Source organism: Leptonotus elevatus, chromosome 1 (genome assembly GCF_054856555.1).
Source record: "Leptonotus elevatus isolate MCC_2025b chromosome 1, RoL_Lele_1.0, whole genome shotgun sequence".
Taxonomy (NCBI): Eukaryota; Metazoa; Chordata; class Actinopteri; order Syngnathiformes; family Syngnathidae; genus Leptonotus; species Leptonotus elevatus.
The window spans coordinates 7901128-7926893 of NC_141239.1; the positions used below are offsets into that span (position 1 = coordinate 7901128).

A 25766-nucleotide genomic window follows, 5' to 3' on the forward strand; every position below is an offset into this window, starting at 1 on the left:
TTGGGGTCAAAGAAGTACGGAAGCGTATTGCATTCACTTGAAAAAAAAAACCTCCTGCTTTTCTGACTTTTTTTTCTCAGAAAAACAGAAGGAAAAGTACTCTGAAAAACAGAAAAAAAATCTGATAGGGGTGGGGGGGGGGAGGTTTATTAAAAAAAGCAGGAAAAAAATATTCCAAAAAACAGCTTTGCTTTTCTGAGTTTTTTTTTTTTTTTTAACCTCTGAACTCCAAGTGACTTGTTGCAGACTCGCTAATGGTGGACACTTTCCCGCATACCTCCAACATACCTTCAACTATATCACTTAACTGGCTCAGTTAAGATAAGTATAGGAACATGTCGGCATGATCGGCATGATTTTAGTAAGATAACCATGAAGTTTCTACGGAAGTGTATTGCATGCAGGAAGTGTCCGTCATTAGCGAGTCTGCAACAAGTCACTGGAGTTCAGAGGTAACAAAAATAAATAAATTAATTATTTAATAAATTTAAAAAAACTGTATTTTAAAATATATTTCCCCCCCTGTTTTCTGAGTATTTTTCCCTCCAGTTTTTCTAAATATTAATATCTAAAACTGAAAAAAATATTCTGGAAAAACAGAAAATTTAAAAAAAATACAAAAAAAAAAGCCCCCACCCCCCAAATTTTTTTTTTTAAGTTAATACAATACGTAATAAAGCAAACAAACAAACGAGGGAGGTTATGCCCTGAAAGATTGTACATGGACATTTTCCAAATTTTTAACGTTTTCTATTGATCATTTGAACTGTTGAATAATATTTGAAAATAGTATGCATTTTAGTTTTCTTTAGTTAACCAATTCAATATATTCTCAACACAAAAATCATCTATTCATTTTTCTCATCGGGTGCCTCAGCAAAAATTGTGCAAATACGACATTAGAGTCATGTTCGTCTCGCCGACTCCCTAATCAAGCACATATTTAGAAGGTCAAAGCATATGTACATGACACAACAGCGCTTCTCAAAATCTGACATTTATGCAAATGCGCAGAGAGTGGAAGCATACAGCATGAGTCTCTACCTTGCCATCTTCTTGGCACGTTGACGGACCATTAGAGTGGTTTAAAGCTGCTTGTTTCTTCATCGGCGTCTCAAGGCTCCTCCTACGCACACACACAAAGCCTCAATAAGATCCTGACTCACTGTCATTGCATGTGCACTGTGAGCACTGTGTTCCAAACATTCTATTGATAACTAACCAACATAGTTTTCCATGCAAATGGGATCTGTTTTGGGTTTGAACTCTTATTCCTCATGCTGAATGTCGACTATGCGCTTCCCTTTAATGTAATAGCATAAAGATGCTATTAGTTTGATGCTTCCTTTTCCAGTGTCATACTCATATACGTGAGCCACCTGAAGGTGAGTCACGCGACCTTTTATTATAGTCTGGAAGTTGTGAGCCGATATTTCGGTCCACATTGTTAACGTCTTCTGGGTGCTGTTTCAGATGAGCCCAATTTAGACGTTTGGCTGTTTTGCGCGCACAAATGACACCAGCGAGGTTTAGCGCCAATGAGTGTGAATTTGCAAATCCGAGTGTGTGACTTCAGTCGCGCCATGCCAATTTGTAAAGATATTTTACAGTCAGGCTGTTTTAGCATCGGAAATTTGCATTGTAATTACAGACATGGAATCACAAAATTGTACGTTTTTTTTTTTATGTGTAAACAGTATGTGTGTTCGGTGAGTCACGCTCAGCTAACCGCGACCAGTCACTTCTTCCGCGAGACAAACTGAAGAAATTGACGTGTTTGCTTGAGGGCAGCGTTGTGTTATATAAAGGTTAAATTGCATTTGAGAATGTGTGTGTCTTCTCCACTATAAAAGAAATAACTCTTGTTTTGTCACGACTGACTTTTTAGATGCGCTCAGCAAATCTAACTTCAATCTCTGCAACACAATGGATTTGGACAATATAACAATAACGCTTTTTTTTCTTTTAATCTATTAACAAGACAAAGCAGGGCAAATGTAAATGAAAAATGCCATATTCACCAAAAATGTGATTATTAAATGCATATGTGTGCAGATTGCGACAGACCTTTTTTTTCTACAGTATAATCAATCACAATTAATCACATTTTTCTACTTTTTTTCTTCAGATATATTTAACTGAGTAAAATGTTGGAACTAAAGTAAAATCAGCAAATAGAAAGTATATTTAGAATCAAATGCTTCTTTGGGCCTTGAATGGAACAATTCTCCTGTAAAATACAACAAAACAATTAAAACGGACTCAAGCAAGTAAATCAGAAAGTATAACTTCTTATAGTCCATATTTTTTTTTCATCTTCTCATCCGTGACTCCACCTGGTTTGGCTGCACACTGAGTACATTTTTATTGCTTTAATAAATTTCAATTAATTTCCAATTGACAGCCCTACTACAGACGTTTGGCTCGTCCACGTTGGCTGTCGCAGGTTTTGTGCTGACCAACCAATCAGAGGACAGAAAAATGGCGATGTCATCGAGAGTACAGAGTGGAAATCTGATTCACTAGAGAAACAGTCCAAGCTCAAGTTACAGTCTGTTCCAAAAATATTGAAACAGCAACACCAATTCCTTTGTTTTTGTTGTATACGGAAGATAATTGGGTTTCAGATCAAAAGGTGAATATCAGACAAAATTCTGAATTAAAGCTTTACATCTAGATGAGTTAAACAACTGTTTGAAGCCACTCACTTTTTAAGTGAGCAAAAGTATTGGAACGGACATGAATAAATTAAGCGAATAACCAGAAACAGGAACTGAAGGAGGCCGCAGTAAAGGCCTGAAAGCATTTGACATGAACAATGCAACAGTCTAGTGAAGTCAATGGGTCGCAGGTTTAATGCAGTTATTGCATGTAAGGTTTATGCCACCAAATATGAACTCATTTGCTCCCAAAAATGCATTAATACGTTTTATTTTAAATATTACCCTGCTCCCAAAAACGCATTTGTATATTTTTTTTCATGTTTATTTTTTATTTTTATGCTAGACCATACAGAAGGCTTTGATGCAGACTTTGAACTGAAGACAATGGTTGAAGCAATGGTAGTTACTACAAAAACGTCCAGCAGGTAGCAGCAGAGTATATGAGATCAACCAGGGCCAGGTTGAAAAAAAGCTCTTTCCCCACTGTTTTAAACAGATTTGTGAATAATGATTAAACTTATATTCTAATGCTAATTGCTGCAAAACAGAAACAGATAGAAATATAATTTTTTTCCTGATAAAAGAAGAGATTATAATCTTTCTTTTGGTAGGTTCCATGTTTTTATAGCAATATTGTGTGGGCCTTGCCAAATCAGTCAAAATCTAGAAAAACCGGCGGGGAGCGAAGGGGGTTGCTTCAGTGAAAATGGTTGGGAGTTAAACACCTTTCACTTTAAGTTAATTTAATAATGTCTGTTCCAATACCTTTGCTCACTTGAAAAATGGGCGTCTTCCAACAAAGGTGCGCTGTCTTAAATTGTTTAACACATCTAGATGTAAATACATGAAATAAAATCTGATAAAATTCTCAATTGTCTCATATTTATCTTTCAATCTGAAACCCAAATGTCTTCAGTATACAACAAAAAACAAGAGAATTGACCTTGCTGTTCCAAAACGTTTGGAGATGACTGTACATGGGCCAACACTATTGATTCTGAAGGCAGATTAGATTGTCATGGAAACAAAGAGAGGCTGAAATCCGATTAGATAAATAAATCTAACATTCACATACGTGTCGTGGAAGCGGTGCAGCCGAGAGAAATGCCCAGAGATGAAGAAAATTGACTGCTGGGAATAAATTGATACAAATACCAGAATTTATGCTGTCATTGGAGCTCAGTGTTTCTACTAGCGTTGCAGCTAGCAAAGCATACCTAGCACTGGTGCGTTTCTGTTTCCCCCTGTCTTAAATAGTGACAGAAAATTAGCCACAAGACTGGGAGACTTGTAGCATGTGATGGAGTATGAATATTAGTCTATGTCAGTTATGCCTGAAAGCTTCAATAGAGTTCAGGAAAAAGTTACCTAAGTGCAAGACATTGTCAGATGTTCATGGTCTACACTCTCCTTATGAGTCATTATCGAGATTTTTATGCGCTGTTAAAACTTGCATAAAAATAAGCATTATTCACAATGACGCTACAGACGCACCAGCATACATAATATAGTACACTAATGATTAGAGTGGTTGAAATGATGGGGAAATGTGCGAATATGGTTCATTCTATGCCATTGGAATAATAAAGACCCTCCCACTCTCTCAGAAATAATGAAAATGTGTTCGAGTGCATGTTATTGCCGACTGCAATCGATGCTGTGAGCTCAAAGTAATAAGAAAGAAAGAAAGAAAAAAAGTCCAAGTTTTCTCTTCGTAAGCAGTCAGGCTGTAAAACTAATTAGGTGTATTTTTCCATTTCCATCTAATATTGCTAGGGGTAATAATTGGTGTCTGTTTACTTGTAACACAGAGTATTAAAACTTGTGATTTAGAGGTAGAAATGTCACGTGCTGTTTTGCTCAACAGTGTACTGTTTACTATAAATGCACCATCTGTACTAATCATACACATGCAGTCACCTTACAAACCCCACGCTGGAGTCACCAGCTGGTGGTAAAATGAACTGCAACAGTGGAATTGCAACTTGTGGGGTTTCCTACACCAACCTGATTATGCTTTAGATATATGTCATTGTCATTACAATATTATGGTTTTACTAACATGTATCCGTTTGTACGCCAGCAATAGTTAATGACAAAATGACCATAATATTAATAGTTGCATGTGTGTGCTAAAAAGTTCACAATCAACTAAAATGCTGTGGGATTACTAATTGAATTGTTGAAATGATAAAAAATGTGTTAAAGTTGTAATGGTTTGAATCAGTTGAGAAATGTCGAAGGAGTAGGATAATATGTGTTCATTTTGTAATATTATTGTCAAAATGTGAGAGTTTAGTGAATGTTATGATTGGACCTGAGTCTTGAATGAGCTCAACAGATTGAAGCTGGAATGGTCAAAAAATGTGGAAGGACAAAAATCTGTCAAATGTTTGTGAAATGGGGAATTTTATTTTGAAATTGCAGCAATTGGAGAAATATAAAAAGATCATCTACATTTTCCCTGAATGAGCTGAACAGTTTGATTCAAGACAAGTGGAAGAATGTTGTAAATATGCCAAACATCTGCATTTACAGTATTTATGAATTTTGGAATACTAAAAAAATGTGGGAACATGGGGTATGTTTTTGGGAGTGTTGTCATTTTGGGAATGTGAAGCATAGTTCCCAAGATGCCAACTGAGCTGTTGGATGTTGGAATGGTTTGTTCGTCTCCTTTCATTATCATTACACTGGGAATTATTTTCATGGAAAATGTGGATGCTCTAGATTTCAGCGTTCACACAATAAACTAGAATAGTGTGTTTATTTAACACTAGTGATAGCGCATAACTTAAACTTTAAGTAACTATACCTACGCGGATCCGGTGTGCCCCCGCTTTATATAGTATGCGTGTTTATTGAAAATAAAATAACGTTTTGCCCTAGATAAAAACAAAAGACGTCTTGTGGCTACTTCCGTAAATACGGCTTTATATTGTGACGTCACACTCATCCTATCAACAATTGGTCGGCAAGGTCACGAGGCACCCTTTTCTTACATTCTCATTGGCTGCATGTTTAAATCGCCTCGTTCTGATTGGCCTAGAGCCTCCCTATTTGATTGGCTCAAAGCGCACACGCCGACAATTTGAAATCGGCCTTCCGCGAGTTCAGCAGAAGACAACCCGTAGGTAAAAACTTTTTACCAACAATACATCTACTGATTGCAAGATTTTGTACATTTATGTTTTGTTGTTGCATTTGACGTTACTGGATGAAGCATGGCTGCTCGTGTCGCGTCGTCATGAAATATTACGTTGTAAACATATACAGTACATCGGATTGCACGACCAATCACACCTCCTTCGTAAATACAAAAGGACAGGTATAATGAATAAATATATAACAAATATGGTAAATTAATAATTGTTTTTGTAACGAACACAACGGAGTTAGGATGAGTTAAACGTTATAAATGTATACAGTTTCAATGCGTGAGGGTATTTTGTTCAGGGGTTGTAGTAGGGAAAGTTAACACAGTGAAACACACTACCGATGGAAAACCAAGTGTTCATCGAAAACGAGGCATGCAGTTTTCAAATTAACCCTGCGCTTAAATATAGGGGTAAACAATTATACTTGAATTCAAATTTAAATGTATTTCACATAAAAGTTCAATAAAAACTGTACCTCAATAAATGTTTGAAAGAGAAAACAAGCAGTACTTAAAGATTAACTGCAAATGTGTTGTATTTAAAAGTTTTGTTTAAGAAATGTAATTTCCTGGATTCAAAAATAAAGAGGTACTGTAGCGTTATTCAGTTTATTTAATTGAGTGATTCTTTAGCATACCACATTGAGGATCACTGTTGTACATATGACACAATGACATCATCACAGATTTAGCAACTTTTTAACAATAAGTAGACATGCCTTAACAACATACCCCGAAAATGAGCAACACTGACCGATACCAACCTGTATATTTTGTAAAGCCTATAAAAACATTATTTGAACAGGTTCTGTGTTTCAAATATAACTTTTTTTTTCCTGCAAAGTTTCTGCAATGCCTGGAGAGGAGGACAGTGGAGCTGAACTGCTGTGTTGTGTGACGACGGAGCACCTGAACGCCTCAGGACAAGCCACCCGGAGGCAGGTCATCCGCAAAGCCTCTGTTCTTCTGGGACGCAATGAGTTCCGCGAGCTCATCCTCCGCGTCCACGACGGCAAAGTGCCGCAAAATTATCCTCTGAAGGACTTCAAACTGTTCACCAAGTTCGCCCGCGATGGGAAGTGCACTCTCAAACTGCTCCCTGAAAACATCCAGGTGCTCATCTCCAACTGCCCCCCTGACCAGCTAAGCCTCTTCCTGAGGACCCTCAGCATCAAACACAACGCCGGGCTGTCTGGCAAAACTCTGAGTGTGCGGGAGAAACTCAAAGCGGGCCTACCTCGCAGCTTTGAGGCCATCAGCCCGCTTCAGCAAAAAGACATTCAGAAGGTCAATGAGCTTCGAAGGAATGCGCCACCCAAAGGCCTTTCGGACTGCACTAATAGGACCACTGGCATGGGACAGCAGGTCAAAAGGTCAAGGAGTGACTGTAACTTTAGCCCTGTGAGTACATATTTTTCAGTATTTTGCGGTACAGCCTCATTGTGGGTGGCCTGCAAGATACAGTAGGCACAAATCCTTCAAATCTAGTTATCCTTCATAAAAAAAAGACAACATTGGTAAACACACATTTTGGTGGCAAGAAAATGTTATTGGTTTTAGGGTATTTTGACGTCGCTGAATTTAAAAAAAAAAACTTTTTCCAAAATTGACTCTATATTTTTTAAGATATTATATATTTTTGTTTGGGAAAAAAAGTGTTAAAATATACACACACATTTTAACTTTGGTCTTCTTTGAAAGTAAATTAATGAAATAAAATAAAATTTTATTACTAAACAATAATACTAAATCAGGGGTCAACGACCTTTACTGCCATTTCAGGCCAAATAAATAACAAAAAATCAGTCTGGAGCCACAAAACATTTGAACATTGTGATGAAGGAAACATTACCCATGAGCTAATTAGAGCTGCACCATAATAGAAAAAAAATGAAGCATCCAATAATTTGAGATTCATTTTCTTTTACCATTTGTCTTCTGTTTTTGGATTTATTTATTTTCAATTTTGTGGAAATTTTATTTATAATTTTCGGGATTTCTTCTTTTGTTTTTGGAGATTTTATAGTTACATTTTAAACACATTATTTTCTGCCTTTTCCTTTTTAAAAATACATTTTCTGACTTTTTTGGCAATTCTTTCCTGCCTTTTTATTCTTTGACATTTTTTGCAATTTTATGGTAATTTTCTGGTTTTCCTCTTCCTTTTTGGACATTTTTAGGTCATTTTAAAAAACCTATTAATTTACCCTTCGTCTCTCTTTTTCTGACAACTTTAAAATGTGGACTCTGACATTTTTTAAATATTTAATTATTATTATTTTTAACGATTCATTAAAATAATATTTTATCCAAAAATTACAAGTAAATATGTTTAAAAAATGTCTAGTAATTTTAAATAAATAAAAGGACAGGGACTAAAGAGCCATGTGGCTCCAGAGCTGTAGGTTGCATACCCCGCACTAAATGGATGAATGGAAAGCTGCCAACACAAGCTCTGTTCACTACTGCGATGGGTTAAAAGTAGAGCACAACATTTATGTAGGCACGCAGATGAGAATAAAAAGGGTCTTCATCTTTAACTATAATTATTTTGGGAATGCTCACATTTTTACTATCTAAGCTGGTAATATATTTTTTTCGTGGTTATTTTAGGTGAAAGCCAACCCCAGCAAGAAACCCGTCCTGTCTCTGCCAACTCGTAAGCTGAACAAAGGACAGGCTGCCGTCCTCAGTGCTGTGCTGAGTGGGAAGAACGTCTTCTTCACAGGCAGTGCAGGTATGAATATGTGCGGCTTTTATAGGTTTTACAAATCGAATTCGCGCTCTATTAAATATTACATCCCGTCAATGAAGATGGGAGCTACGCCCTTTATGGACTTGTTGCCAGCCAATCACAGGGTACATATAGGCAGCAAATTATTCACAATTCACCCGTGGAGAAGTTAGTCTGCTGGTATGACTGATTTATGGGAGCGAGAACCATTGCTTTGGCCAAAACATTCCTAATTAATATTAAACTGCACTAATAAACTAACCACCAGAGGGTGCTAGAACTGCACAAATTAAATATTTTTAATATCATGATATCGCCTTTATCGTTACATCCCTACAAATGGCACATAGGAAGGCTGGCACAGAGATTTGAGCCCTGACCCTCAGATTGAGAAGCAGACGTGATAACCACTAGCTTTTTTTTAAATTTTGCTCCTTCTGACTGCTCTTTCAGGTACGGGGAAGTCCTTCCTACTGAAGAGAATAATTGGGTCACTTCCTCCAAAGAGCACCTATGCTACCGCCAGCACCGGAGTGGCCGCATGTCACATTGGAGGAACAACACTACATAACTTTGCCGGTCAGTTAGTTTGAATTTCATCTTTCTGAACTGAGAGCTTTGCTGAGGGTTGTATCTTTATTGAGGCGTACCGGACACTTCATTAGGGACACTGGGACAATCCAAGAGCTGCACAAAAAGTTAGTTTGACACATAAACCAATTAGTAACGTCACAAGTGGCTGCCATCTTTGTGTAAATTTCTAAAAAATAATGATAATAATTAGGGGTGGGAATCTTTGAATGTCTCACGATTCGATTCCGATTTTTGGGCCTGTGATTCGATTCAGAATCGATTTTTGATTAAGGGTGATTTTTTTATATTAAAATGATTTGATTGACAAGGATTTTCGCTTCAATCTATAGATGTGCAAGGAATCGTAATGATCTACTCCAGTCTGACTCGCTAATGCTAATTAGCGCGCTACTCGCAGCACTTTTATCACTCAAAAGAACGGCTCCACGCTGCAAAAAAACAACTTTTATTGGAATAACTTGATCGTGACTTTTTCCTTCTACTCTCTACTGTGGCTACAACCTAACAGTTTATTAGACTGCGTGGAACCACACTGCCCCTAAGTGGCCAAATCGGGTACAACATGAACAGCGCTGCAAATAAAGGCACACACAGACAAAGGCAAGACAGTATAAAATACTTTAAATAAAATCGATTTTTGGGACATTTAAAATCGATTCTGAATCGTACTAAATGAGATTTTTTTTTTTTTTGGGGCACACCCTTAATAATGATGGAATGAGCCCTTCAACTGCCTACAGTATATAAATTCCTGACAAAACAATTACTAAAGTACACGATCTCTTCTGCTGCCACAGTGGCGTTTCGATGTGTCAACTTAGAGAACCCATTTCTGCCCGTACAAGCTGATTGTGGTGGATATTATTTATCTGAAGCTTTTCAGCCAATCAGAGAAGGGCTTTTACCATGTAGCAGATGAAACAAAATGGTCGAACCCTGTCGTGAGTAGCGAAAATCTGCAAGTTATTCACGCCCACCCAAAATGTTTGTAATTGCCTATTGAGATAGATGCTACAAGATGTCGTCAAAGCACTTTTTTTCCTATTAGACAAGGCTATGGCCTGACTAAATGACATTCATCCACTCAGTTCAACATAGTTTCTAGGCACTAAGATTTCACCAGGTGGTGCCAAAGCAGCATTTTATGTACGAATGGGTGACTTTTTCAGAGGATGCGTTTGTCCCAATTTTTCACAAAATTCATTGTGTACTGCATTTCTTTAAAACTGTACTGTTGATCAAGATGAATAAAGTTAAGCGCTCCTCAAAGTTGCACTGTGTGACAATCGATGTCATTTTGGAGTGCTTTCCTTCATCCTAGATCTTTATTTCCAATCAATTATCTTCACACAGTGACAATTAGTTTGTTCTACCTTCCCCTGTGTCCCTCTTACCAACTATAAACTACATACCCTGCACTCCTGCCGTGCATCCAGGCATTGGCTCTGGCTCAGCCCAACTGGAGCAGTGTATCGAGCTGGCCCAGAGGCCCGGGGTGCTCCAGCACTGGACCAGCTGCAGACACCTTGTCATCGACGAGATCTCCATGGTGGACGCTGCTTTCTTTGACAAGCTGGAGAGTGTGGCCAGGTAAGATCCATAGATCTAAATGAACAACAACATGTAATTACTGTGATTAGCAAATTCCTTTTTTTTTTAGTATCCACAAACGATTTTCTCTCTATGGACAGGACAGTGAGGAGGTCCACAGAACCTTTCGGGGGTATCCAGCTCATTATTTGTGGCGATTTCCTTCAGCTGCCTCCTGTTTCTAAGGGAAAGGAAAAGGCCAAGTTTTGTTTCCAGGTAAGGTGACGCCAATGAAGATGGTTTCTATATGTTGATGTGTCGAAAGACATATTTCAAAATTGCACTAATCCGGCTCGGGGGCTTCTAGTCCTTTCTTTCAAAAGATCATTCAAACAAAACATACAGAAAGTTTCACCTGAACGACGGGAGTCGTATATTTTTGAAGCAATTTCATCCTTATTGATACTTGAGATCAATATGGATTGATAATCTAAATGCATAGCTGCTCTTTTTTGTTTGCTACACTCAAAACTACAAGACTACACAGTTGCTGTCGTTTTACTAGCATCTTTAAGCAAAGCAAACTATAGATCTCTCTCTCTCTCGATATAGATATATATATATATTATATATATATATATATATATATATATATATATATATATTTATATATATATATATTTATTATATATATTTATATATCTATATATCTATATATATAATATATATTTATATATTATATATTTATATATATATATTATATATATATATATATAATATATATATTTATATATCTATATATATATATATATATATATAATATATTATCTATATATATATGTATATGTATATATATATATGGAAGAATATTAAGTGCTGTTCAAACATGAAACAGACTGAAACCAGAATTTTCAGATAAATAAATACATTTTCATACAAATCTTGCAGGGTACAAGTTTACTGATTAGTATTTTCTAAATTTGAGTTAAAAAATAATAATTTGCGCAATAATCAATTTACAGATTCACATCGGGATTAATCGGTATCGAATCGAATCGTGACCTATGAATCGTGATACGAATCGAATCGCCAGGTACTAGGCAATTCACACCCCTAATATATAGCTATCTATATATCTATATCAATGTAAACAATGTTTCAAGGCATCCAGATTACGAGTCTACATGTTCTTGATCAGCTGATCTAATACGTTACCTCTTTTTATTCATTAGGCCAGATGTTGGCGTAAAGTCATCCAGGTCAATTTGGAGCTTACAGAGGTGCGGCGGCAAACGGATCAGATCTTCATCTCCCTCCTCCAGGCAGTAAGGGTGGGAAGGTAATTTTGTAATCCGATCTCCTCCAAACGGCCTCCAATACAAAAAAAAATTTCTTCGGCCAAATGACTTGATCAACTCCGGCAACAGGGCGACCGAGGAGGTCACAAATCAATTGCTTGAAAGCGCCTACCGTCAGATCGACAGGGACGGTATCGTAGCAACCAGATTGTGCACACACAAGGACGATGTGGAGCTTACCAATGACAATAAGCTACAGCAGCTTCCAGGTATGACTCCTTTCCCTCTCGCTTGCTCACATCTTTGGCAGCTTTTTGTTGGGATTCGGGTGAAAATTGGCACCTTGTAACATGTGTGCCATGTCAGTTGCACCAATTTAATGGTTTGTTTTACTTTTAAGAACACTACCCTCACAAAGTTATCGACAGACGACAGTGGGCATTTGGTCGTCAAGGGGGTGTTGGGTGATTCACATCTTACCGCGCCAAAAATGGTACGCACATAAAATAGGAGCTTTATTGATATTAGACATCCAGACGGTTGTCAGTTCGCTAGTAAGTAGCATCCTAACTTCAATATTAAGACGCTAGCAGGTGTGCTTTTCTCATTTCAGTTAAAAATGAGCAGTGATACTATCTGACTTCCTGTCACGTTTGCTAGCTAGAAAAACGTCAGCTAACTCCTACGTAGCAACAAAAACAATAACAGAAATGAGGTAATAATGATAAGGTGTCAATATTGAGTAGTAGAAATTAGGAGTGATCAGGTCGATCAAAACATTTTTAGACAAATGAGGGTACTGTATTTTTGTTGATAAAGTATTACATTTCTAACAAGTACTGTGTGGTTTTAACACGTCTCTAGCTTGTTTAAAAAAATAAAAATAAAAATAAAGATATAGAAGAAATAAAAGCTTATCTGTCTAATTTTTGGGGTGCCATAAATGGACTAGACACGCCCAGTGTTAATCCTAATAGTTCACCCAAAAGCTGAATACCCTTAACAAATTGAGTTATGCATGCGTGTCAAAGCACTAAACGAAATACTAATTCAAAGAGATGTGAAAGACAATATAGCAATCCTCAGGTGCATATATTCTTTATCCTCTGCAAAAACGCAATATTACTACAGATTACCAAGTGATTTACAGTAGTTTTCTTCATTTGTCTGCGTGACTGTATTATGCTACAAAGACTAGACACCAAATTGCAATTAATCATGATGGGAAAAAAATATTAATACTTTACATTCTATTTAAATTTATTGCATGCTATTTTTCTCAATAATAATTATTTTTTTGCATGGTGGCTGGAAGAGATTAATTACAATTTCATTTATTTCAATAAAGAAAGATGATTTGAATTACAAATGTTATGAGCATGGTTGCGAAAGTAATTCATGTCCTATCTGAACGCACCACAGTATTCAACTTTTGGTGTATTTGAACTTTGGAAGTTGGGTTGCATTTGAGAACGGCATTCATATATGCCTTCTCGTTCATCAGGATCAACGCGAGTGTTTGAGGCTGTCGACAGCGATCCGGCCTTGGTGAGGACGATTGACGCCCACAGCCCTGTCAGTAGACTGCTTCATCTTAAAGTGGGAGCGCAGGTCTGTATGAGTTTGACACGCATTCCACAAAAAATTGTCATCAGGCCAGCCTATAATTGAAGTTGTTCTCAATTAATGCAATGTTGTTGTAATGTTGTCTTGATCTTCTAGGTCATGCTGACAAAGAACCTGGATGTCACTCGAGGCCTGGTGAACGGAGCCCGAGGGGTTGTGGTGGCGTTTGAGCCTGGAAAACACGGTTAGCGCAGACTTATTTTATTATTGCAAGCTTAGCTGAGGACATTAAGAGGTCATCTTCTAAATGTATTTGGGAACGTTTTATCTGTGGTGCCTCACCGGTCAATTTGAAAATGTTGTACTAAGGAATGGGTAGATTTTAAATAATAATCACAATTTCCAGCTGGAAATGGGACTTCAGTCATTTATAATTTCCTTTGTTGTTGTTTTTAGATACAGAATAAATAAATCATATCCTAACAATTTAAAGAAAACGCAATCTGCATAATTAAAAAAAAAAAGACCTTTCACACTCTCAAGCTATCAAATCTATTACAATGGATTTTTTTTTAACTCATTAACTCCCAGTCATTTTCCACTGAAGCAACCCCCTTCATTCCCCGGCTGTTTTACTGGATTTTGACTGATTTTGCAAGGTCCACAGAATATTCTGTTCTATTGCTATAAAAACATGAAACTTACCAAAAGAAAGATTAGAGTCTCTTCTTTCATGAGGAAAAAAAAGTATATTTGTATCTGTTTCCATTTTGCCGCAATTAGCATTAGAAATGAGCTAGGTTTCATCATTATTCACAAACCTGTTGAAAACATGAGCTGGCTGATCTCGTACACTCTGCTGCCACCTGCTGGTCGTTTTTTGTAATAACACCCATTGCTTTGAGTGACCTCTTCATGCCAGCAGCTGTATCAAAGCCTTCTGTATGCTTTAGCATAAAAAAACATTTAAAAAAAACATATAAATACGTTTCAATCAGTTGGTTTTTTTAAATTACTATTTATTAACATTAGCATTGTTTGGAGTCTTTTTGGTGGTGTGTGTTTTGTTATAAAATATCCAGAATGTTCTTGAGAGGTGGTGATATTATTGATATCTCTGCCAAATTGCTATTTGACAACAGTTAAGTACAGTAATGGTATCAACAACACATGCTGAGGGTCCATCACTGAACATATTTTTAAAGCTAAAGTATTAATATTTTCATCCCTTGAAATTCAAATCTCCTTCTAAGAAAAAAAAAAAGATGAATTCAGTTTCAAAGTCTGCCCTTCCTTTTGAAATTGTTCAAACACTGAGAGCTCACTAAAAATGAAAGAGCACAGAAAACTTTGCATGATGCTGTGCAAAGACAGGTTGTGTAATGAATTTGCTTAGCCCTGTGTTTTCAACGTTCCAAATTGAAACGTATACTGCATATTTTATTTTAAAATTACACACCAGCTTGAAACTGCTCATTTGAGAAACGGCTGATTCATGCAATGTTAGATTTTTTTCCCCCACTCAGGGCTCCCACGCGTGCGCTTCCTGTGCGGCGGCGTCACTGAGGTGATGAAGCCTGAACGCTGGATGTTTAAATCCGGGGGCGGGATCTACCTGAGCCGACAGCAGCTGCCACTCAAACTGGCCTGGGCCATCTCCATCCACAAAAGCCAGGTGGGCTCCTAATTGTATACATAAATGACGAAGGAATGACCTCATGTTGTCTTAATGGATTGGATGACAGTGCAACTTGGCCATTTGCTTTTCTCCTGATGCATATCTATTGAAATGATTTGATTTACAAAAAAACCCCCCTAAACTATTTATATTCCTTTTTTTCTGTCTAATCCCGTCTGCGCTGCCAAAATCCTTTCCTTTCTGACCTAAAGCTTAATCACTTTGATTCAAGGGCAAGATGTTTCTCACACGGGCAGCAGGAGCATAAATTAGATCTGAACGTCATGTCTGCCTGTCAAGTCAAAAATTTTAATGAATGCAAAACTACTGGGAAGGGTGTAATGAATAAAAATGAACCTAGTTATAATCCACTGGCTGAATAGCCCCAAAAACATACATCACAGGACATAAAAGTCAAGACGTGGCAAATTGCCCTCGAGAGGGGTCGTAAACTCGGCCTTTAACTTTTCATGCGTTCTTTCCCAGTAATGATGAAAGAATGAGACGTCACCAATCCATCCAACAGTGTCATGAAAGAGAAACTGATAGTCACCTTGACGTCAAACAGCGTTTTCAAACCTCCAGAGCGATATACATTGAATAAAATGGCCTTGAATGACCATTCAGGAAATGAATCAAATACTATAAGAGGCCCATTTTTTTTTTTCTAAAGTCGACATTCCTTGAGATCAGAGTTTAATCGGTTCCATGACTATCACTGTCTTTCAAATGTAATTTTTCACATTGAAATGAATTGAATTAAAGTCAACCCAAAAATTGCAGACCCACAATATTCCAATTAATATTGTGTTGGTGGAATAAAGCAACAAAATCCACTCGTTTTTTATCTATCTCAGCGGGCGGCCATTTTGCCACCATACTGTCAACCAAAAATCACATCACAGTTGCCCAGGGCTCAGCTAACGACCAATCATGGCTCAGCTTGTGAGTCACATGACAAGTCACAAACTCAGAAAACAGACGAGCCGCGATTTACGCAATATTAACCAGAATGTTTAAGCTAATGGGGGCGTATACAACATATTATTGTAAATAAAATCTTTGGGTTAACTTTTTCTTTAAACCATTCTCGCCTTCCCCAAAAATGCTTGTAGCTAATGTGTTTTTGCTCAAATGGAAAGTAAAATAGCACTCTGTATTTTTTTACTTAAAGAGTAATATATTAATCTAATTAAATAGAGGGTAAAAATGTTTAAATGATTTAATGCTCCAATTCAATTAATTGTGCTGCTCTTTCTGGTGTGCCCACCTTGGCCACCGAGGGGCAGTCTAACACAAACAAACAGACCCAAGCGAGTAAGTGAGCACTGCTCTCGAGGATTTAGCAACTGCAGTACAGTTTTGTGTGCATCCTGTCCAATTTCGGCTCGCTCGTTAATATCTGCATTATTTATTTATTTTTGCCCTAGAATAGATACTATGGTGGCAATAGCTATTGCTCACGAGTGAGCTTGTCACAAATCACTCTGCTGTCTCGCTGGCACGTTCCAATATCCTGACCTCAGAATGTAGTACAATTGGTTTGAGACCTAAAAAAAAAAAAATAATAAAAAGGGAGAGGGATAGGCCTCAAGGTAATTGAGTTCATCTGTCACTACCTCCGTGTCAGCAATGTTTAATCTACACCAAAGAAAAGCAAAGTAAAGCATACAGTACATGTATCCCTTGAGAGGAAATGAGATTGCTGGGGAGTGGCGAGCAGAAGAAGACAAGTTGACAGGGCAAAGGGCTCCACCCAGTCGATAATTGCGTTAACAATCCACCTAATGAGTGTTCCTTCATTTATTTCAGGGCATGACGTTAGACTGCGTGGAAATCTCTCTGGCGCGTGTGTTTGAGAGTGGCCAGGCTTACGTGGCCTTGTCTCGGGCTCGGAGTTTGGAGGGCCTGAGGGTCATGGACTTCAACCCCCACGTGGTCCGAGCAGACCCAGACGTTCTCGTCTTCTACAAGAAGCTGAGGAAGGAGAGGCTGCTGATGCAGGTGGGGAAAGAAAGCCACGTTTATTGTAATTCAGTTAATGGAGTAATATACTTTTTAACCTTGACTCGTTTACTGCCAATGACGGCTACAGACGTCAAAAATTAATTTGAACAATTTCTGTTAGTTTAACATTTGGTTTCTACTTTTGTTAACAAGAGTATAAAAACCTAGAATTTTAATTATTGTACATTTAGAACAGATACAAAATTTTTGATTAATCCCGAGTTAACTAGTGAAGTCATGCGATTAATTACAAGAAAAAAGATAACCGCCTCTTGCCCCTAATTTTTAATAATCTTTTTTTTTTAATGTATTTATGGCAGTGAATAAGTTAATCTTTTCTTCTTAAAAAATATTTAAAAAAGAAAAGATTATTAAAAATGCAGGGGTCAGGCGATTCAAATTTGTCATCGAAATTAATCGCATGACTTCACTAGTTAACTCCCCCCAAAAATTCTAGGTTTTCATACTCTTGTTAACAAAAGTGAAGAAAAAAAATTCAACTAATAGAAATAGTTCAAATGAATTTTTGTTGTCTATAGCCGTCAATGGCAGTGAATGAGTTAATGTGAATTGAGAGCTTTGTTTCTAAATACATTATACGTATTTGGATATAATAGCTGAAAAGGCTGAGAACTAGCAGTGGAGATATAGCATTAACTTCAGCGCCTTTGTTTGCATCAGCAGTATTTGGCGCATACCTACATTTCAAAAATGCATCTTCCCTTTAAAGGGGGAAATCAACCTTAAACATTTCTTGACAATAATATGTTATATGTGACCGCACTAGTCTAAGCATGATATTCTGATTAATATTACATTTGTGGAATATGAGGTATGCAGCAAAATCCAACCGTTTTTATCCATCTCAGAGGGCGGCCATTTTGCCACTTGCTGTCGACTGAGGATGACATCACAGTTGCTCGGGGCCCAGGCAACGACCAATCACAGCTCACCTGTTTTCTGAAGCTGAGCTGTGATTGGTTGTTACCTGAGACCTGAGCAACTGTGATTTCCTTTTCACTTGACAGCAAGTGTTAAAATGGCCGCCTTCTGATATTGATAAAAACGACTGGATTTTGCTGCTTAACTCTTAGTCCACTAACACAATATTAACCAGAATACCATATTTAGACTAGTGGGGCTGCACATTGACAAGAAAAATGGGGGGGGGGGTTTGATTTCCCCTTAAAATATTTCACTGGCTTTAGATCGTCTCGTCTGCTGTGAGTGTGTGTACATCACAAAGAAAAGGCAAAAGAGCACAGTTCAATAAAAAAGAAAAAAAGTTGGACGCCAGCGTGTGGAAAGAGGCTTCGTGCTGGCGTGGCTGCTCTAGAGTGCCTTATTGTTGCGGCGTGGAAAATCCCCGTGACAATCTGCTGGGATATATTACAGCCACAGATATATTTCCGTTGTTCAAAAATGTAGTTGTGTAGGAAAGGAGGAAGTTGCATCTAGTTTAAAAAACAATCGATTTACTTATTTATTTTCAGGGTGTGCTACAAGCGCATTCAATGGACATACTCACAGTGTTTCTGAGAGGAAACGCCGAATTTTCACAATTTTGAAAACTCATTTTATATAGGCAACTTGATTTTCTTTTTATTTATTTATTTTTAAATATTAAAATTCAGCAACTTGTTACCAGCACTTTTCTCTATGGTGTGTAAAATGTTCACTATGTGAAGTTAAATCTTTAAGATACAAACATGGCAATGACACTTTGTTCTCTGTAGATTAAAAGAAAATCATGTATTTTTTTGTGTCTACAGACTGTCATAGATGAATATGCTGACAGAAGCAACAAAGACAACTTCTGGCGAGAATAATCTCTTCACCATCTGCATGTTTATGCATCATTACATCCTTTATTGCACTATTGCCACAATCTGTCACTTGAGAAACTTGCAGTCATACTGCCATCATGTGTTCAGTAATGTTACGTTTTTTTAAACCTTGACATTTTACCTGCCTTTATTTATTGTGATTTTTTTTAAATTAAATAAAGTTTTTTTTTTAGTTAACTATTTTGCAATTTTGTCTGAGATTTGAAAATTATTTAATTGTATTTTATGTACTAATAGATCATTTTATTTTATGTATTAATATGTTGCCTATATAATGTGTGCATACATTTGTGGTGAGGATCAATTCCTTTTTTTCTTTTCATAGAATGCCTTTTGGATTTTCCCAAACTGGTGCATTCGCCAGCTATTTTTTATTTATTTATTTTATTTGCATTTGTTTTTTCTCCCTTTCTCGAAGGATGAATATGAAACCTGAGATGGTTAGGAGATCTAATTACGACAGTACTTGACGCACTTTTATAGCAAAATAGACTAGGAAACAAGTCAAAAAGGAAGAGTGCCAGGGAATCAGATGCTATTAATATTTGCACTTTTTTTTTTTTTTTAAACATATACACACTGCCTAATCAAATGAAGGATGACGACTTATCACTAGTGTGTTGCTTTAAAAACACCACTGGCCCTACTCTGCAATGTGCGTAATTTTTGTTGTTTTTGCACAATCCTGCAAACTAACAAGCTAATAATGACACTGATTAACTGGTAACCAAAGACAGCTTTTATTTACTGTGCCGGTTCAGTGGAGAAAAAAAACACAATCCTGCATTAACAGAAGTGTTTGTTGTTTTTCTATATGAACTGACCACATTGAAATTCTTAAAATCTTGAGTCTACAAGCAGGGCTTACTGTATCTATGTACAAACTTCCCCATACAATGTACATAGTGGATCACAGGATCACCACACAATATGTATAATAACAATTTACGTCATAGCAGTTACGACGATTAAACAGCTGCAGGCGATTGTTGGGCAGATCATTTCACGACGTGGAACAGTTTTTTGGATACCTGCACACAAAATGTGAATGAAGAAACATTACAATGCAGAATGATTCCGGTGTCTTCTCTAAATGTGCCACACTTACACAGTGGTCACGCGCATGCAGGAAGTCAAAAAGCTCTTCTGTGCACTCCTCCGCAGTCTTGGATTTGCTGCTGACGCGGTTGTCGCAGAGCTCCAGACGCTCCTTGTAGTGCACGCAGTGTTCCGTCTCCTCACACTTGGCACGGATTGATTCTAAGGGGTCCTGGAGGGGTTAAAAGAAATTAGAATTTAAAAAAATTAAATACAATGGTAAAAAAACAAACAAGTAAGTTGTACGTATCCTATTGATATCCCATTTGATTAAATTGAGTAATTGGGTAAAAATGTATTTGTATTATTAAATGCAGTTTATTTTTGTCCACTGTGTCCATGATTGACCACACAATGCGTTCTAGCTATTGCATCTTATACTAAAATAGCTAACATTGACGCTGGCAAACAGAATATTATTGTGGTAGTGTGTGAAATGATCCCAGACTTTGGACATTCTCTTTTACATAAATAGTGTTGGGCTTTGGTTTTCTAATGTGGACATGTAAGCAGAGTACACAAGGTGCAAGATGTCACCTCTGCATTTGGGAACGACAACATATTTTATTTTTGCATGCATTTGCATATTTGTATTACTAAAAATTTACAATGTCAATCACATGCTGTAGCCAGCTACAGTATATATGAGCAAAAGTAAATGCTATCCGAGAAAACACCCAGGAACAATGCAATTAAAGAGACGGTATTTTTTACTTTATTGTATGGTCTAACATGGTGATTGGTAAACAAGGATGAAGTGTGTGTGCAGAGAAGGGTGATGAGTCCCATTATGATACATGAACAAAAATATGAATTTAACATTAGAACGTACCACCAGATCTTCCTCGTCTTCCTCTTCCTCTTCCTCTTCAGGGGCATCTTCCTCCTGGTCAGTGACAGTATTTAAAACATGCATTAGAATGTTTGTAAAATGCATACAAAAAGGTACGTAAATATTACATCTAAATATTAAACATAATACAAGGAGCGATTTAGGTAAAACTATGCACGTACCACGTGGTGAGATTAATTCAACATTTTTCAATTATCATTTAAGAAAGGGAGCATGCTTGAGTATAATTACTGTATGTGCCTTCTAAATAATGCAATAAAATAGTATACACATTACACATTTAGATTATCATAGAGTTTTTCAACTAGTTAGTTTGCGCTATCATTGCGATTAAATCCAACCACCACCCTGGTTAATGAATGTACAGTAACTTTACAGTACAACGCAAATTTAGTCATAAATATACTTAGAGCGACATCAATTACAATGTATTCCTTTACCTCGTCTTCAGGGTCACCGTAAGTGAGCATTTTCCTTTCGAACCCCATGACTATTGCCCTGAAATTGTCCAAAAACTTGTCAGAAAAGACTCAAGTCCTTGATTGCTTGAGGATCGACCGTCGGCTCGAGGACATCGGGGTCGATCACTCGCAGGAAATGACGACAAGGCTCACCGGAAACACTCCTTCACTGGTCAAATCATATTAACTGATGTCACAATAATCCAATCGAACGAAAGTCCCGCCTACTTTGAGTGACGACATTAGGAACCTTGTTTTTAGATAGCAGGACAATGTCGGACAGAAAAAATTGATGCACCGTAGAAATGGCACTGCGCTTGGATGCCAGACTTCTAATGCGAAAAATTAGAGATTTAAGATGTTTAACGTCCAGAAGGCATCGAGTCAAAGAAAAATGGGTATGTGCAAAACACAATTCATACTATGTGATTGTAATGAACTGGAATTTGACGAGTAAGGGACGTTTTGAGCTGTCGGGTAAGAGGCAAACAACAGTGTTTCATTTATTGAGCCAAGGCCATCTTTTATTGCACACAAAAATATTACTAAAGGTATATGTACTAAAATAATGAGTTCATATTAATTTCTTCACAAATGTATTTGCCTGCTTGAATGGATTTACAGATTATTATTATTTTTATTTTATTTTTCAAGTAAGAGCAAATATAATTCAGTCACTAGAAACACATTAGTCTCACGTTTTGAGCTTCTACACCACTGAAAGCTACATTTGCCAACTCAAAACAGTTTTTTTATGTCAGTAACAATGGCAGTTTTTATTTGTATACATATTTATTAATTTATTTTGACAGGCTGCTACTCGCCCCAAGTACCCTCCTACCAGTTTAGCCCTGCACCATTTTGATGTCACCTACAGCAGTCAGCTGGGGAAGCTCTGGCCATCGGTTCGAGTTGCCCTGCTCTCAGAGAGAAAATATGGAGCTTTGCTTAATAATTTCTGCAGTGATGATTTTGTGGAATATCTTGAATCCCAAGGATGCCGAGACTTTGTCGCGGACAGAAACGGTGGGTGTGAAATGCTGCAACTAATGCTCCTGTGATGAAACTGTCAAGTGTTTTGTTCTTAACCAGTTGGTTGTCTGCTTCATCACTTATGCAGAACATGTATGCATGGAACAAAACCCAGAAATGGAATTCAGTGAGAAGTCTGATTCCACCTCTATGGAGAAACGTGACATTAATGGCCCGCAACAATTATCACTCCCGCATTTCAGCCCTAACATCAAGTGTTTCGTCTTCCCAAGAGGAGATATCACGCGTTTCAAGCCAGCTCGGTGGGATTTTTGATTTATGTAGCGTGTATCAGTTACGGAATGTCATTCAACCATGCAAGCATTTTGATTGGTCTCAATTCTGTTTTGTCCTCTGAAGACCAGACAGGTCTGGGTTATTGGGCTACTACTTGATGGATGCGGCATCAGTGTTGCCTTGCTTTGCACTAGATCTTCACGAGGGACACAGCCTGCTGGACCTCTGTGCCGCCCCGGGAGGCAAGACTCTTGCTTTGCTTCAGACCCAGGCCATCGGTAAGATAACATGAACAAGCAAACAAAAACCTTTTTCAAATGGAAATAGATTTTAAAACTGATTCCACTAAGATTTATACTGGCTGTGATACATTTTCCTTGTTGCCTTCCTCGTTGTCTTCCCATTGCTAGTCAATGTCATTCTTCAGTCTTCACCCTGAAAAACAAAAAACAAAGTAGAAGATAAAACTAATCTTAAATTTAAACATAGTTTTTCAGCACCTCAGTAACATTTTAGAACATTTGAGTGAAAATTGGCTTCAATCAGTGATTCTCAAAGTGTGGCACACTAGTGGTATGTGGGCTCCCTCTAGTGGTATGTGGAAGAACCGCTTAAATAAATGTTCAAACTGCATATGTTTCAATTACTTAATTTTTTTTAAATATAGGATTGTACATTTCAGTTGTAGTTAATATTTAATGACTTTTTAATTAATTAATGTATAAATCAAGATTTTATCAAGTTCTGTAGTTCTTCCATTTTACACATTTTGGGCACTTTTGGGCCTCCAGCTTGGTGAAATCAATTTGGGGAAGGAACTTTCCTTTTCATGCTTGACTCTCTTCCCCAGTGCACAATGCAAGGTCCATAAAGGCAGGGTTAAATTTGGTGTAAAATAACTTGTTTGTCCAAATAAGCGTTTAACCATATGTGTTTATCTGTACACTCAAGGTTTTTTGTATTTGAATGACTCCTCTGTGTCTCGGACATCACGACTGAAGAAGGTGCTTCACAGCTACGTGCCTAAAGAGCTTTTGACCAGTGAGAGGCTGCACATCACTTCCTTGGATGGCACCAAATGGGAAGAAATGGAACATAATACTTTTGACAGAGTAAGGCTGTTTGTGTATATATTTTCATTACATTCATAGATCCTCAACATTAATACCCCTAACTAACACTTTGTTCTTTGTGTTTATTTTAGGTCCTTGTTGATGTTCCCTGTACCACAGACCGACATTCACTCATGGAGGATGACAACAATATATTTAATAAGATCAGAACAGGCGAGAGGCGACGGTTGCCGCAGCTTCAGCTGCAACTACTGCTGTAAGCACATGACTAACACTTTTCATATGCAAGGTCCATAGAGGTGTAAATACTGTATATCGTATTCAGTGGCAAAATACCTTGTTTTTAATCCATACATGAACTCATTTGCTCCCAAAAACGTATAAAAACGTTCTATTTTAAATATTGCCATGGTCCCAAAAACGTGTTTTGTGTTTTTTTTTGCTAGAGCATACAGAAGGCTTTCATGCGGCCTCTAAACCGAAGATGTTGCTTAAAGCAAAAAACGCCCAGCAGGTGGCAGCAGAGTATAAGAGATCAACCAGGGCCATGTTGCAAAAAGCTCTTTCCCCTTCTGGATATTCACTGATTTGTGAATAATGATGAAACTTAGCTATATTCTAATGCTAGTTGCTGCAAAATGGAAACAGATAAATATACTTTTTTTTTATGAAAAAAGAGACTCTAATCTTTCTTTTGGTAGTTTCCATGTTTTTATAGCAATAAAACACAATAGTCTGTGGGCCTTGCAAAATCAGTCAAAATCCAGTAAAACAGCTGGGAACGAAGTGGGTGGCGTCAGTGAAAATGGCTGGGAGTGTTATGAGTGTTAGCTGCTACATGTCAAGGACGAATGTCTCTAAACTAAAGACAAGAATGTCATTTTGCAGGGCGGGAGTGGTGGCAGCGCGTCCGGGTGGTGAGATTGTTTACTCCACGTGCACACTTTCTCAAATCCAGAATGTTGGCGTTGTTCAACAAGCCATCGACTTGGCATCTGAGAAGCATGGCATCCAGCTACAGGTCAGTATGAACCAACGCAAACGCACCAGAAACGTAGAGGCAGATTGATCGTCCGGTTTAAATATTAGGACATGTTGGGGTTTAATTTATCTTTGAACTTGACTTCTGTTTCTCCTCTCCAAATTGGAATTGTCGTCTAGGTTGTTGACCTGCGGCCACTCGCAGACATGTTCAGGAATACCTTTCACTTCGCTTCTGACCTCCATTTGGGTGAGATGGTCATCCCACACTTAGCTGCAAACTTTGGGCCTATTTATATGTGCAAGCTAAAGAGGCTCACCTAGATTGGGATTATGTGGATGGACACTCAATGACCTTTACATTTGGTATGCTTACATTTTATACATATTTTCATTTTTTTTTTTTTAAATGTGAATATTGCATTTAACACGTCACAATAAAATCACAGTAGGGAATGACACACAAGTAGTGAGCAACTTTCCGGGAACTGAAAAATCAATTTGGGTGTCTCATGCACGTAATAGTCCTCCGTCCAATATGCTTTATACAATAGAGTACAATAACAATAAAGTATGACACCGAAAACTTTATTGGCCACTGTAATTGAAGTTTGATTTTGTTTTAACTGCACAACAGCAGCAGACCCGGAGAGTGATTGAAGTACAGGAGGGTTACAAGGTTCATTGAAAAACAAAAACAAACTTATTCTCAGTGTTTCACAAGCATCAATAGTTATGTCAAGAAACCCGCTAGTGATATGCAAAAGAATTACAGAATAAAAAAAATCTAATATGCAAAACAATTTAACATATTAGAGTGAGGCTTGAAGCTAGTCCTTCTCAAATAGAAAATAATTTTTTTTGTGGTCATACAAAGTGTAATTGCCCAGCTGCTACAGTAGGTGGCAGTGGTGCTCTTATGATCAGAGACTGTGCAAGGAGTTTGAGAATTATACT

General features: G+C 37.5%; 3 protein-coding genes across 4 annotated transcripts; 2 read left to right on the forward strand and 1 right to left on the reverse strand.

The window, feature by feature from the left end:
* Window positions 1-5744: 5744 nt before the first annotated feature.
* pif1 (PIF1 5'-to-3' DNA helicase homolog (S. cerevisiae)) lies at window positions 5745-19190 on the forward strand. 2 transcript variants are annotated; one of them, XM_086083015.1, is made up of 13 exons: window positions 5745-5797; window positions 6665-7221; window positions 8434-8557; window positions 9008-9133; window positions 10585-10738; window positions 10840-10954; window positions 11911-12017; window positions 12106-12245; window positions 13481-13587; window positions 13699-13786; window positions 15069-15217; window positions 17033-17224; window positions 19000-19190. In XM_086083015.1, the coding sequence occupies exons 2-13, from the start codon at window positions 6673-6675 to the stop codon at window positions 19054-19056; spliced, it is 1908 nt and encodes a 635-aa protein (XP_085939141.1). In that variant the 5' UTR covers window positions 5745-5797; window positions 6665-6672; the 3' UTR covers window positions 19057-19190. The 2 variants fall into 2 exon arrangements, 1 of the variants encoding a protein (XP_085939141.1); XR_015095813.1 differs by lacking the exon at window positions 19000-19190 and having other exon boundaries at window positions 15050-15217; window positions 17033-17167.
* A 600-nt stretch (window positions 19191-19790) lies between these two features.
* On the reverse strand, window positions 19791-21621 carry LOC147180558 (cytochrome b-c1 complex subunit 6, mitochondrial-like). The gene is made up of 4 exons (XM_086077394.1): window positions 21466-21621; window positions 21005-21058; window positions 20183-20344; window positions 19791-20105 (listed from the first exon to the last, which is right to left on the reverse strand). Exons 1-4 carry the CDS (start codon window positions 21511-21513, stop codon window positions 20073-20075), a joined length of 297 nt encoding a protein of 98 aa, XP_085933520.1. The 5' UTR covers window positions 21514-21621; the 3' UTR covers window positions 19791-20072.
* Window positions 21622-21738: 117 nt separating this feature from the next.
* nsun4 (NOP2/Sun RNA methyltransferase 4) lies at window positions 21739-25400 on the forward strand. Its single transcript, XM_086079312.1, has 8 exons — window positions 21739-21884; window positions 22299-22512; window positions 22607-22781; window positions 22879-23033; window positions 23707-23867; window positions 23960-24084; window positions 24717-24849; window positions 24990-25400. Exons 1-8 carry the CDS (start codon window positions 21792-21794, stop codon window positions 25131-25133), a joined length of 1200 nt encoding a protein of 399 aa, XP_085935438.1. The 5' UTR covers window positions 21739-21791; the 3' UTR covers window positions 25134-25400.
* The last annotated feature ends 366 nt before the right edge of the window (window positions 25401-25766 follow it).